Source organism: Watersipora subatra, chromosome 1, assembly GCF_963576615.1.
Source record: "Watersipora subatra chromosome 1, tzWatSuba1.1, whole genome shotgun sequence".
NCBI lineage: Eukaryota > Metazoa > Bryozoa > Gymnolaemata > Cheilostomatida > Watersiporidae > Watersipora > Watersipora subatra.
Genome location: NC_088708.1, coordinates 46,363,275 through 46,379,328, shown reverse-complemented (window position 1 = coordinate 46,379,328; position 16,054 = coordinate 46,363,275). Strand labels below are relative to the sequence as shown.

Below are 16,054 nucleotides of genomic sequence, written 5' to 3'. Positions count from 1 at the left end.
ACAGTCTTGCTAAACAAGCATACAGTGGAGTCCTTTAGCTATTGCTCTCGCCAAGCTGGCTGACACACACCATTTGTCATTTACATGAACTGCAGCTTTTTTAAATGTTTTGAGATTAATTGACCTTGATGTTGATAGATAACGTACTTAGCATCATTTTCTGTTACTTTAGAGTTTTGAGTGATTTTCATTTCAGTATTCTTTATTGTATTAGTTCAGTGAACTCTGCAAGTAGTAGCAATGTTAACTTAGTCATAAGTAACTAATCTACTGGCACGCTCATCCGAATTTGATTCACAATGGGTGTTCAATTTCTTGAGATCGTCTGTCACTCATGTTCATCTGCTTTTTATTGTTCCTCAGTGTACCCGCTCGAGTTACTAGCCTGATTGACATCGTAAGTGGCGTCATCAACATGCCAGACTGAGAAAGGAATGTTACGTACCTCATCAGCATATTGGCCATACACCCCATTTTTGTATTCGGTGTTTAAAGCTGCTTTGTATTTTTGTTCGGGATGTATGATTACAAAAATAAACTATTTTAAATAATACCCAATAAAATGCCGATTTTCACTTTGCAGTTACAACTATTTGATAAGCATTGGACAAGAGCACTAAGAAAAAGCATCTACATGTATGTTATCATATAGGAACCATGGTATTGTAATTACTCCGCTCACTTCTCCAGAGCCTGGTTAACTGTCCCAGATAGTTCATAACTAGTGTTTGTGCTGTACTCATGTTTCTGTTTTCTCTCATTCACTACAGCATTAAAGATATCATATTTAGCATCCAGCGTTCCACTCTCAAAAAGGCGCTTGAACAGGTAAGACACCATCAGTATGACTAACAAGCCTATCAGCATGCAGGACGTCCTGAATGGAAAGTATTGGGTGTTGTATTCCTCGTCATACCATGGCCACTTCATAACAGCTGGGAATGAAAGGTAGCTTTCTCCCCCCAGCAGTCGTAGGAGGAGGCTGATGATGTAGCCTATAAAGTATCACAAATCATTGGACCAATTTTTTTTAGCATATATGTGAGACATTCAGAGACACTATCTAGAGACAGATAATTTATCACTCTTGTAGAGAAAGAGGAAGAGAGAGAGAGGGGGGAGATACATGTAGTTCCTTGTTGGCCCTTTTCACAGAAGTGAGATTTGTGACATTTTTTGGCTCCAGAACAATCAGCTCATATATTTTAGTTGGCACATATGAAGCTAGCTTGCTAAGAATTTAAATTCTTATGTGGCACCATGAACCAATATTAAATTTCAATTGAGCATTATAAATAATGGAAATATTCATCTCATCCATTGGAGCTTGTTTGTTATTACAATGTATCTTTACACTGTACCCAATTTATTCGGACAACCAATCAGCCTATGTTACATTCATGACTGAGTGGAAACATGCATGCTGCCAGCAGAGCTACAGTATAGCTCCTAGTAGTAACAAGTGTGCTTTTTTTCACCTGGCATCTGTAACATTCACAGCTTATCCATTTGTGCATGGGCACTCAAGAATTTTAAATAGCGGAATCTGGACACACAGTAGAATCTGACACCATAATCTATCAATTTGAGCATACCTATTATATATCAGAAAAATGATGGCATTTCTATAGTGATAGACATCTTTACAACCAACTTGTTCACCGAGTGTTCACAGTGAAGGATTTTGTTTTATTCATGAATCAGAGGTCACATTAAATTAGGTGAACAGTGATTCATTGCTATTTTTAAATACAATAGTTGTCTGTTCTATTCATATTTTGATTAAAGTGAAATAAAAAACAGTTGATTTCGTATACGGCCATGGACTATTGCTAGCAATACATTTGCAATCCGTTCACCAAGCAAGTACTTTGATTAGCTAAACACCAATTTTTGAAAATACATCGTGAATTTTCTCAATTGTAGCAATCATGTTTTGAGGAAAGAAAGGGTAGTAATGGAACGATTGTTTCTCAAATTGCTGATCACATTTATCAAGGGTGTGGTAGCAGACACATACCTGATAAAGAGCCATAGGTGTTGGTCCAGGGTACATAAAGGACGAGGGTTAGTTGGGGGAAGAGAACAACATAAACAAAGTCAGCGCAGAGTACAAAGAGTCCGTATATCGAGTTTATATAGATAGCCATGACCGTGGCGATGATACAGAATACAAGCTGGCCTCCACGCATCACCCAGACAATTTCTCTTTCACTTGCCTGTAGTAGGAAGCAGAAGCTCTTGCCAGCAACGCAAAGATTCAAATTAATTCAAAGCCTTGTAGGTAATCCTGAGCAACGTTTTGAAAGACTCATACATGTAAATTACACTATCTAATATTGATACAGTAGATAATATTGATACAGTAGATAATATTGATACAGTAGATAATATTGATACAGTAGATAAGATGAAACAGTCTTTATTCTAATAAAAACTGTATTCATCAATCATAAGCCACTGTTGGAAGTTCGGGGGAAAAGATTGCATTATGCAGGATTTGAACATCATACTTCAAGCATGATAGACCAACATTCTAACAACTGCACCAACTGCAGGACTTCTTTAAGGATAATTGTACTTAGTTATTACACCTGATCTCCCACAACACTCACTAGAATACTTGGGTATTAGTTTGGGATAATTATTCAAGGTGAGCCTTAGTTACATTCAGATATGTAATATCGTAAACAAGATAAAACATCTTGTGCATACAGTTGAATAAATTATCTATTTGAAAATATGAGATTTGAATGCAAATATTTGGGTGATATTTAAATTTCTATGTAATAAAAGCCTCAAAACAACTATTTTTCGGGGTTTTAAGGATACATCTTGGAGTGTGGAGGCCTACACCATGATTACCTATGCAGCAATCTGTTAAAATATTTGTCCACTCAAGGTTCAAACATACTTGAGAGAAGAGTAACAGCCAATAAGGACACCTTTTGGATGGCTGCATTTAATCTACCAGAGTTCTGTTTTGCTAAATGAAGTAAATTGAAATCCATCTATTAGACATCCTAGCTGTGTAAAAAATGTTGCAAGTTGCTTGCTAGCAAAGAAAAGTTGTGTATGCCTAATATATATATATATATATATATATATATAATAATAATAATATACATAATAATATATATAATAATATATATAATAATATATATATATATAGCATTCAGTATGCATACGTACATTTGGTCTAAAAACTAGCTTCCAGATATTTCTAGCAAACAAACAGCTGGAACTCAGCATGCTAGAGTCAGCGGATGACATCACAGCTGCTGATACTGCTCCAAGGCCGATGGCTGCTACTGCGGGTGGGGTGAGATACTGCAGCACTAATGGTAAAACTAGCCTATAGTCCTCAATATCACCCGTGTCAGTGAGGGATGAGGCGTAATCTGTTTGGTTCCAGTCTAAAAAATAACGTTCTTTGTTAAGACTAAAGCCTAATCTTGTAGGAAGAACGTAATGATTGAAGCACACCGAGTCTGATAGCGTGTGTATATACATGTATTTGTTATGAATAGAAAAAACATAACTTAAGTATAAAGCTCTTGTCACTGAAGAGAAGCTTTCTAGCTTTTCTTAATTTAAATCCTTCGTTACCATAAAATGTCAAACAATTTGCCATTAGAAACAATGTTCTATCAGAAGTCGTTTTTGGTCGGTTTGATGTGCTCTCAGTCTTGTGACAATATTTCAATAACTGATTGTCCAATCGCCTTAAAACCTTGGAATTAAATTGAAAAATTATTACGAACAAAGTGCCCAAAATTTCATACTTCTACATCAACCGGACACGTAGAGTTCACTTGGGCGTAGCGTCAGGTGGGAAGACAATTCCCTGAATTATCTCTGGTCCGGGCCTCAATGTGTCAAACAGTAGGACTGCCATTGCAGCTTCACAATCTAAAGAATGCTCCTAGGAACTCTAAGCTCAGCATGTTGATTGCAAAATGTATCTATGGTATGCTTATCCTATATGCAAGCATAAAGCGTCCACGACTCTGATGTAATTGATTACGTGATATAACATTTTAGAGTTCCGGCTAAACTGGCACAACAGCTATATTATACTAATTATTGGTAGTAATTTTTACCTGCCGAGTAGCCTGCTGCACCAATGAGGACTGGAGGGATGGCCATAACGATGCATCCAATCGCCCCCAGAAAGGACAGCACCCTTGCGCCATCTACTGTCTTGCTAGACAGTACTCTTTGGAAGTAGACCTTCAAACCGAACAGCAACAAATTCATATCATAGACATTCATACCATATACATTCATATCATATGCTGTACATTTATACCAAACACTTTTATATCGTATACATTCATATCACACACATTTATATCGTATACATTCATATCGTATACATTTATATCGTATACATTCATATCGTATACATTCATATCGTATACATTCATATCGTATACATTTATATCATATACAGATACATCGTATACAGATACATCGTATACATTTATATTGTATACATTTATATCTATGCGCCGGTTCCTTCTACTCATCCATATATTTCACAAATCAGTAATCTCAGAAAATTGCCATAATCTATGTATATGCATTGTACATGTATACTCTGTGTAGAATCGAAAACATTAGTTTGAGAAAGGTCTGATGATAGAGAGAATTTCCCACTCAAAGCAGCAATTGTCAGACAAATGGAAGAGATCAAGTGGCATTTAGCAACACGCTAACAGCAACTGGCAATCCCAAATGTGGGCAACTAGTGAATGAGAATTGACATCAAGCGTTCGTCGCTTATTAATTTTATAAGTGTGGAGTCAATAACTGTACGCATAGATACATCCGTGTTCATTTCTAAACTCGGTTATGTTATTATTACTTGGAGGTTACACTTATCAATGCTTTTATGCTTTTCACCCTAAATTTGGCACCTGCTCAGCCATTTACAATGTTATTTTTAAAGATTACTTGGCAACTTCCAGCACATTCCATTTGATTTGAATATACACTTTTTTTACATTTTCCTTTAGAGGTCAGTGATACCTCACGCCTGCCATGATATTATTAGAGCAAAACTTTACTCAACCTGATATAACATCAGTTTTTTCTCTCCCCTCCGCTTTATCGATTATATTACCAATAGTTTTAAGGCTAGGAAAGCTATGATTACTCTAAAAACAACTAAAAACTTATTATTGGAGAATCTCACAGTTTGCTCCTCCGCGTCCGCTAATTTGCGCTATACTGTTTTTATAAACTCAACTTTGGAGAAAGATGGGCACGTTCAGCCTAGCTTCCTTCCCAGATAAACACTGGCTGCTGTTATATAGCTAATATTAGTCAGGGCTCATCCAGCTCATATAAGGATGAATGTAAAAAATTGCTTTAGCCCAGTCTCCAAGCAACACTTATAATGAGATTGCAATTGTAAAAGTAGCTACGAGCTCATATAAACCCTGACTATAGTCCTAAGTCTATCAGTCCCAGATCAGCCCCAGCAACAGCAAATGAGACGTATCAATGTGTAGAACGTCTGACTGGCACTATAGCCAGGAATGAAGGTTGGTGAAGGTTGGTTATATTTTGGCATTTTCACTGATTGATTGCTTCTGTTGATGCAGCTTCCTATAAAACTTCCTGAATTTATTTTAAATTATTTCAATTAATACAGCCAAACCTTTACATTCAAAGTTAAATAATAGAGTCAAACCTCTAAACTCAAAATCAATTAATACAGTCAAACCTCTACAGCCAAACTTTACGGTTCAAGTTAATTTGTTCCAACCAAACAAACAGTCTCGTAAGAATAGATAATAATTTGGTCAAGTCATTTTTCAGTCTGAAAACTGATGATAACTCCTGAATAGTTCTTCACAATGATTTGCACATCATTTTCACTTAAAAAATGTGACTTTTTGAGAAGCTTCAAGCATCATATTTTGGAAATTACTCAGAATATGGAATTGCATGTTTGCTCTAATTTTACACCAACTGTTCAACGTACATTAAGTAGGAGGGATCATGTCAGGTTCGACGGCATTTTTTTCAGCAAACAGAACCTTTCTTATTCACCACTACTAAATTTAAAAAAACATTCCTTCAATATGGAACTAGCAGCAGGTGTTCAAAAAGACCACTGGCGGTGACAAGAATCACCTCCCACCTCAAGTTGCTTTCCGCAACCGGGCATGTCTTCAGTCGAAGTTCCCTTGACACTTAACTCGCGTGTCCAGCCATGATCACCGAGCCAGTGGTTGTGCAACAATGCTCTTAAAAACTTGCAGTAAGCTAGCAGACGCACTCCATCATTGAATGATTGTTTATACAGTAGTGGATGTCCAGCTGAAACCTCTATTGGTGTCCGGCTGACACCTCTATGGGTGTTCGACTGACACCTTTATGGGTGTTCAGTTGACACCTATATGGGTGTCCGGCTGACACCTCTATGGCACATTTTTAAGCTAAAAGCCTTGCTGGCTGATTATATTAAAATTTAGTTTTAATTTATTTCTCATAACTTGTCTTCTTTGTTATGGTGCACTCCCAAAAAAAAAAATTTTTAAATTTATCTGGAAACATAGCAACTGCGGCCGTGCAGTAACTGCGGCCGTGCAGTAACTGCGACAGTGCCGTAACTGCGGCAGTGCCGTAACTGCGGCAGTGCCGTAACTGTGGCAGTGCCGTAACTGTGGCAGGGCAGTAACTGCGGCCGTGCAGTAACTGTGGCAGTGCAGTAACTGTGGCAGTGCAGTAACTGCGGCAGTGCAGTAACTGCGGCAGGGCAGTAACTGCGGCAGTGTAGTAACTGTGGCAGTGCTGTAACTGCAGCAGTGCAGTAACTGCGGCAGTGCAGTAACTGCGACAGTGCCGTAACTGCGGCAGTGCAGTAACTGCGACAGTGCCGTAACTGCGACAGTGCCGTAACTGCGGCAGTGCCGTAACTGCGGCAGGGCAGTAACTGCGGCAGTGTAGTAACTGTGGCAGTGCTGTAACTGCGGCAGTGCAGTAACTGCGGCACTTGAGCAGCACTCGAGCAGTTAAAAGTCAGGTCTTTTTGACAAAACCTCTAAAATTTTGAATTTTAAACTCTCATCATTAATCTTGTTGCCAACAAGACTTACCAAAGTTGAGTTTTGTTGTATCAGGTCATGACTTGTATGACTAATTCGTATTTTAATAATTTAAAACATAATATCATAAATATCTAAGAAAACAAGCATACAAACACATTTTAATTTAAAAACTTAACCTATTTCAAGCAACTTCTTCAGATTACAAATTTTGTATACTGAATTTTTTATACATAAATGAATGTTAAAGACAACTGACTAGCCAAAATACTAGGCAGCACGTAGTTACAACTTCTGTCATGGACATCATTACTTACTTGCCATGGGATTCCTCCAAAGATTAACAGCAGCGCAAAGTCTATATAGAGGCCCCACCCTACGCCATCAAGATAGCCTTTCCACCCACCCATATCATACATGGACGTTTCTGTGATGGGGCTCACTGCATCATGGGTCAATGCAAAGGGGATGGCTAGCACCTGCAAATTATTTTCTGTATTAAGAATTTGCTTAGACTGCTACAAACTTAGCTAATAATATATATATATATATATCAGACTTGTATTCCGTTGTCCATAAAAGTGCTCGAAGTTTCCTGAGCTGATCTATAAAATAGATATAAAAGAGCGGTGTAAAATTTAATAAAAACTGTATAACTTAGAGTTTCATGCTAAAAAGATGTTAAAATATTTAACACTCATCAGACACTGTGTCAGACACTATATATATATTTATTTATCTATATATATATTTAACTATATATATATATACATATTTATCTATATATATATATATTTATCTACATCTCTATCTAGCTCTCTACATCTCTATCTAGCTCTCTACATCTCTATCTAGCTCTCTACATCTCTATCTAGCTCTCTACATCTCTATCTAGCTCTCTACATCTCTATCTAGCTCTCTACATCTCTATCTAGCTCTCTACATCTCTATCTAGCTCTCTACATCTCTATCTAGCTCTCTACATCTCTATCTAGCTCTCTACATCTCTATCTAGCTCTCTACATCTCTATCTAGCTCTCTACATCTCTATCTAGCTCTATACATCTCTATCTAGCTCTATACATCTCTATCTAGCTCTATACATCTCTATCTAGCTCTATACATCTCTATACATCTCTATCTAGCTCTATACATCTCTATCTAGCTCTATACATATCTATACATATCTATACATTTCTATACATATCTATACATAAATATATATATGATATATATATATACATATATACATATACACATATATACACATATACACACATATACAAATATATACATATACACATATATACATATACACATACACATATATACATATACACGTATATACATATACACATATACACATATATACATATACACATACACACATACACACATACACACATACACACATATACATATACACATATACACATATACACATATACACATATACACATACACACATATACATATACACATATACACATACACACATATACATATACATATACATATATATATATATATATATATATATATATATATATATATATATATATATATGGAATAAGAATTGAATGAAGACAAACAAGACAAACAAGACAAACATTTATTTTACATTGTAGCCCTAATAACACAGTTTAACATTAAAGCCGTGTATGCCAAAAATTTAGTAACATACCATACTATGTATACATACCATAACATACCATACCATAACATACCATACCATACCATACTACCATACCATAACATACCATGTGTTATTATTTACTATTTGACAAAGCTTTCTATTATACTTGCAAGAGAAAATTTTGTAAAAATACCCAAATTCACAATTATCATTAAAGACATGCTTCTCTGTGTGTAGTTGATATAAGCCACAACCAAACGACACCAAGTTTTTAGTTTTATAGATGGATTAGCCGATGTGTGTTTATCCGATACCAAATGTAATAATGCATAATAAACTGTGTTGTATACATTTAGGCAGAATGCTGTTAAAGCTAAAAAGCTAAAAGTAACAAGCTATCAAGCTTTAAAAATCTAATATGATCAATTTTATTGGCTCTGTGTTGGCATATATAAACTATTGCTAATTTCGAACACCAAAAATTCCGAACATATTGCTAACTCCCTGTAAGCTTATAATTCCTGCGTAGATAAATCTACATTTATTAATTATCTATAAATAAGTCTATATATTTTTATTTTGTATATATTATTATAATCTGGGGTTTACGAAGGAATGGTGTTTGTTATTCTTATAAATACCTAGTCTCCAAAGAGTAGAGCTGAAAAAATTAGGTGCAAGGATTTACCTTTTATAAACAACTAGCAGTGCCCTGGTAGTCCATGCATGTTTGTTGGAATCATTTGGTCAAGTGGTGCAGTTGTTAGAGTGTAAAGCTTTCATGCTGAAAGTCATGAGTTCTAACCTTGAACCATGCATTTTTTCCAGCATGTAACTGTGGTTTGAGACAAATAGACACGGCTCTTATTATAGTAAAACTTTGTAAGAACATTCTTAGGTTTTCATTGAAGCTAGGCTTTGATGGTGAGCCAACCAGCCTTAATGTTGAAAGTTGGGCTACCTCTAACCCTAACACCATGATAATCAGTGGTGTAGATGACTGTCGAATATTAAAAATTTGCCCTTAAACAAGAGTTGATCCAAAATCCTACCCAGTAAAGTCCTACACTTTAGCACTGAGCAACTTCAGGCAAACCACCTGCACTCACTGTCAATGTAAACCACCTGCACAGACTGTCAATGTAAACCACCTGCACTCACTGTCAATTTACTTACAAGGCCTATGAACATGAAGATGAGCTGTATTATGTCTGTGTAGGCAACTGAGTAGAGACCTCCCAGGACTGTATAACAGAGTGCAATCGCTGCCGATACTATGATAGCCAGCCATGTCTCCAATCCTATGATGACTGCCAGTGATGAACCTGCACAGAACTCAGGCTAGTTGTTAGACAGAATACATCTTGGGCTATAAATAGTACCCAACTAAAGGAAGCAGACTGTAGCCTATGGTGTTAGCTTTTGTTAACCCCATCCATTACAGGCAATATATCAACTATACTAATAGTTAGAATCTCTAATAAAAATAAAGCGTATATAATATCTAACGAAAAATATTTTGTAGCTTGTGCCTCTAAACATCCAAATCATCGTTAAGACACAACATTCCCCTTCCACCTTATAGGTATACCATGCAATACAATGTTTGCCTAGATGGCTATGCTATTATATAGTATGTGAAAACAAAGCTTCACTATGGCCTATTATGGTAGGAGAATGATGTTTCATCCTTGTCACTAAGTTGAATCAAGCAGGATAAGACTGAGGATTCATTGTTGGAGTCACTTCCTCTTGCGGAAAAAAACCAATATGAAGTCTTATACATTTAGCCATGAATTAAGCCTTTGACGAGACAGGCTAGTGTGTCTGTGCACTGAGGTTGGGTAAGGGAACTCAGGCTAATGCTTGGGTGTTTCCACAGACTAAGCATTTTTAGCTGTAGAGGGCAAGGTTTAGTGCAATTAAATTGTCTGTTTCTGTTTAATTTTATTTTCAATAATTATTCTTTGTTTTTAGCTGGTAAAAAAAGTTAGAACTGTTGGTAGTTTGTAAAAACAAAAATATTGAATTCAGTGATAACAAATTACTCAATAAAAAGATAACTACTACATAGAGTTATGAACAAATGCCTAATGGCAGTCTTAGCCTCAGTGCCTCCATAGCATATGCTTCCTACATCCACGTTAGTATTGATTCCAAAAATTTGTTTTTGTAGTTGCAGACTTTGGCAGAACCGTTATGAACACTTCAGCTTAGTATCTCCAACCTATAGGCAGTAACTAGGACAGTTTTTAAACATTATTTCTGACATGGCAGACATTGCAGATATGTTTATTGTATTTGGCTAAAACTTTGTTTATAGCCACTTGCGCTAGAATGAAGATAAAAGAATAGTTTTGACAGGTTGTTACTTTATATTTTATTTGCTTTGATTCAAGTTTTCTTACCCAATGCCGACAGAATAGACGCACTCCAGAATATTTCACCGCATAGTGCGGGCAGAACCAGCAACGCCCCCATCCGGTCTCCAAATTTTTGTGAAAGTGGATCGATCATTGTTACATAACCAGCACTTCTCATTTTCTTTGCATAAAATAAGCCACCTAAAAGAAAAATCACATAAAAAATTATTTTGTAGAGATTTTACTGACTTTTTCATATTATATTTTGCTTTTATTTTGCAGTTTGCTTCATAAATAGTGATATACAAGTATGTACTAACATTGCTATTACAAAACAATTATTGTAACTGCATGTGAATTACTGGGAAAAGTGAGTGGGCTAATCAACAGATCATAAACAATGTATAAAATGCATATCGTTTCTCCTCTTACCTAACACGAGGCTGATGGCAAACCCAACTGGCGCCTGCACCCAGATGAGACCAGAGCCATCACCCCTTCTGGCAGCATAAACCATCTCAGCAGTGCCGTTTATGTAGCCTCCGCCCACCCATGTTGCTGTCATTGTAAACACTCCAACAAACTAAAGATAATCACAAAAAGACAAAGTTGACAACTTCAAAATTATTTCAAGTACCTGCTAGCACTTGCAGTTACCTGCTGGCACCTGCAAGCAATAGTCGAAGCAGTAGACAAACTTCAGTGATATTTAACTCTTTCATACAGGACAGATATGTGTCAATTCTCAAGTATCAGATTTCCACGACACGATGCTTTTATTTTCTACTTACAAAAAGACGCACTCAAAAATTGTTTTGCTAATTTCTTTAATCTTTTGTGAAAAGAAATGCCACATGACAATACCTTTTTATTTATTTATTGTTTTTTTTATAGCACCATGCGTAAAACAAATTTTCTATAAAAAAGATTATGGACTTTCCCATAAAAACAATACATAGATACTAAAATATATACTAGTATATATACTAGTATATATATTAGTATAGTAGGAGTAGCATATATACAAAGAGTATATATGTATATTGTATATTATTATATATACAAATACATATAAAACTGAAAGTTTGCATGTCTGTGTGTGTGTATACTTCGGTTTGTTCAACTAAAGCTATTAAAAATTTGGAATGAAAAGCTTGCTGTGTGCTGGATTTGAACTCATTGAGATTGCAACTGCAAGTTGCAAACCACACATTTAACCACTGAGCTATACTGTAACAGTCATTAGCATTGATTTGCTCTTATCATATACCGTATACCGTATGTACACACTAGATGTGCACATTTGATTATTAACTAATATTACCTTTTGCATTTGTTATTTTTGGAAATTGTTTAAAAAGTAATTTTTTACTACAATTACCTAATTTTTAATTTGTAATTTTTAAATGTGCCGTTTCAATTTCAAATGTGCCGTTACACTCTTATTTCCGGTTTTTCGTAAGGTCCGATAGCTAAATCGGTGAAGGCTAATACTGTTCAAGCGGTCAATTGTATAATCTTGAGTAGGAATAGCCTCTACATTCTCTCTCCATTCGGTCTGACAAAGTACCGGACAAAGGCAGTCCGATATCTCATTTTCACATTTGTATCAGTATAGAGAGGTACTAGTATATATATATATATATATATATATATATATATATATATATATATATATATATATATATATATATATATATATATATATATATATATATATATATATACTGTATATATAATGTATATATACTGTATATATAATGTATATATATATACGGTATATATAATGTATATATACTGTATATATAATGGCCTATAATGTATATATACTGTATATATAATGTATATATACTGTATATATAATGTATATATACTGTATATATAATGTATATATACTGTATATATAATGTATATATACTGTATATATAATGTATATATACTGTATATATAATGTATATATACTGTATATATAATGTATATATATATACTGTATATATACTGTATATATACTGTATATATAATGTATATATACTGTATATATATATACCCACTGATTATTATACATATATCAGTAGATATATACATGTTTGTAAATTATATATATATACAGTTACCTACAATTATCTGTACAGTTATATACAGAAATCATCTACTGATTTATATATACTGATCAATATATATCACTTAGTTTGTCGATTTTACGCAGTAAAATGAAAAATGCATGATTATTTTTTCTCATTCATTTGTTGACTTGAATAGACAAGTGAATATGAAGCAAAATTGGAGTATTTATATATAGAATCAATGATCATACAGTTTAGAATGTAGGTGTAGCTCATTACAAAAGACACAATTTTTGCACCTAGTTGCAGAGTTTATAGTAGCATGAATTGTACATGTAATAAATCCATTAAAAATGAGTGTGCGAAGTTATTAATGAAGTTATTAACGGAATTAAATGGAGTTTTTAACGAAATTTGTAACAAAAGCTCGCAGTTATGCTCTACCTTGCCGATGTTCCTCCCAGCTAGCATTACTTCCTCCGTGTCTGCATTCTTTTCAGAGTGTTTAGCCTTCCTGCCAGCTAAGATGCCAAGCACGAGAATAACAACATAGCAGACAGCCACAGTCACGAGTGCACCAACGTTCACTATCATTGTGTCTCACAGGCTATGGAAAGAGTCCACTCACCTGTATGCAATAGAAACAATCATTATGTAGACACTTGCCAGTCTGTGTTAATCGATACATATTGCAATGTCCTCTTATTTGATAGCAAGCCTCACTAGAAAGGATGTAGTTGTCTTTCCCTTCATAGCAGGCAGTTACAAAAGCTATTAAATGTGCTAGCATCAAAAGCGTTTTTGAGCATTTTAACCGCAATCATGTTTTGTCGATTTTAATCTTAAAACATCCTGGCGGCCAGATCACCTCAAATACCAAAAACAATTGCAAGTGATAGAAAAATATCAATAAATTCTGATAAAATCTACTGAAATTTTGAGAAAAGTCATTATTAAGAATGTCTGTTCTTGTCTACTTTTCTAAGCTCTTGAAAACATGTTAAAAAGTTTTAATGTGAAGAATCAGCCCAATGCCTTTCATTTCATTGATAGCTTGAGAGAATCTACCCAAACGGCAGCAGTGTTTGATAGTTGGGGTTTAGCTATTTTTAGAAGCAGGAAGCTTAGTGACTCCAATAATAATAAACCTGACCACTCAGTGTTTGTTATGTAAATCTACTGTATTCCGAGAAAACTAACTGTCATCATTATCATGTTTAACATACGTGTGCTAATATTATAGATCTATATTTATGGCTACAGCATTTTGCAAACTCTATGGCCTTGATAGAAACCAAAATCCATCTTTCGATGGTATTGTGAGCGACTTGGAATTGCATTTCCTTTCATTTTTTGTTACTGAAGTCTACCATTGTTTTATAGAAAAGTTTCATCGCCTAAATTTTATCCGTTTTAGAATATCCACTTAACGCAAAAGGTCATATTTTGTAACGTGAAAGTGCGTCATTCGCAGGCAAAAGGAATTATGCAAATACATTACATAAACATGATTACAAGACAGCACAATTGGTAGAGCGTAGGAATTTGGAATTACAGTATACAAAGCAAATGATCCTCGACTACCTAGTACTTGACTACTCTACTTTGCGTATCAATTTATGTCATAATTGCTAGATAGTTGGTAGCGATTGGAGATTTATCAGTTTCTCTTTCAGTCCTATATTATAGTAGTAAAGTTAATAATCACAAACACAAAAGCAACAGTCTGTTGATAATAATTATCCCACTCTACAAGCGTGATAATTATTGTTAACATCTCCTGTGATGCTGGTGTAAATTATAACAAACTAGAAACTCAATTAACGTATTAATATTAGGCAGCAGAAATAATTGGAATATAGCATGGCACAACGAGTACTACTCCTTCAATACAGACAAATATCTTACTTGGTACAATAGCTGTTGCTGTTCAAATCAGGACATATAGGCATTTATAACAACACATGACAATACCTTTTTTATTTTTTTAGTGTGGTACGATACGTAAAACATTTTTCAATACAAATGGTTTTAAACAGCCAACTACAAGTATATATATATACATGTACCTATATATATTACACATATATTTATGTAAATTTATGTATAAAAAAAGGGCTGTCTATCTAAAAACGGGTCCTGTCCATTTTGCTATGAAAACTTCATGCAAAAAAGAATATTTATTCTATTAGCTACTTTTTAAAGACTGTCAGAGTTTGTCAGCGTTAGAAACAAGAACACGAGATTCCTAAGCTGCATTCAGCTTCAACTTTTGGTTGGTGTAAGAGCAGACTTTGTCATACATCCAGTAACCATAATAAAAACAATAATAATAATACATGAAATAATAGATACAAAGGCAGGTTTCTTATACCAGAGCTAGTCTGTAGGCGATTGTTGTTCTATGACAAACTACTCCAAATTAGTTTTTTATAATTTCAAAAGAAGTACAAGCATCTCCAAATAATATATATTTAGATACTATCACTGCTAGTATTCCAAGATGTAGTAATTGACTTATCAAAGATATTGTAAAAATTTGAATACATAGCTTACCCCCTTAGCCTTTTTATGATATCAACTATCCCTTGTACAGAGCATTGGTTCAACTAAAAGACAGCGAGCGGATCGGGTCACAATGGAACCCATTCATGCGTGAGTGAGCGAAGGTATTGTAATGCTCGATTAAGGCTGTCATTGCACCTTCGTGAGCCTCTCTCGAGTTTGTTGATCCTTGTCAAACAGTTTGCCTTCTCTCTCTCACACAATAGACATTTGTTAATATTTTCGTGTTTCACAATCAGTCATGCATAATGCTCTCATGTTATATTCTATTACTGCGAAATTTGTATTACTTATTATGCGCTAATTTGGTAGATTACTTGGCTTGTCTAAGATTACAGGCTATTTACGATGTAGATGAAGCCAAAG

General features: G+C 34.8%; 1 protein-coding gene across 1 annotated transcript; it reads right to left on the bottom strand.

Annotated features, from left to right (window-relative positions):
• Window positions 1-6: 6 nt before the first annotated feature.
• On the bottom strand, window positions 7-15,777 carry LOC137394320 (high-affinity choline transporter 1-like). The gene is made up of 10 exons (XM_068081041.1): window positions 15,680-15,777; window positions 13,568-13,751; window positions 11,493-11,643; window positions 11,106-11,261; window positions 9,874-10,022; window positions 7,379-7,540; window positions 4,104-4,233; window positions 3,193-3,416; window positions 2,021-2,219; window positions 7-995 (listed from the first exon to the last, which is right to left on the bottom strand). Exons 2-10 carry the CDS (start codon window positions 13,715-13,717, stop codon window positions 679-681), a joined length of 1,638 nt encoding a protein of 545 aa, XP_067937142.1. The 5' UTR covers window positions 13,718-13,751; window positions 15,680-15,777; the 3' UTR covers window positions 7-678.
• Between the last annotated feature and the right edge of the window lie 277 nt (window positions 15,778-16,054).

Bases quoted from the DNA above. Each gene is read 5' to 3' on its own strand.
- LOC137394320 (XM_068081041.1), bottom strand. From the start codon at position 13,717: ATGATAGTGAACGTTGGTGCACTCGTGACTGTGGCTGTCTGCTATGTT. The intron at 11,644-13,567 runs GTAGAGCATAAC...GATTATCTTTAG, and splicing joins CTGGGAGGAACATCGGCAAG to TTTGTTGGAGTGTTTACAAT. The intron at 4,234-7,378 runs GTAAGTAATGAT...TTCGGTTTGAAG, and splicing joins TTGGAGGAATCCCATGGCAA to GTCTACTTCCAAAGAGTACT.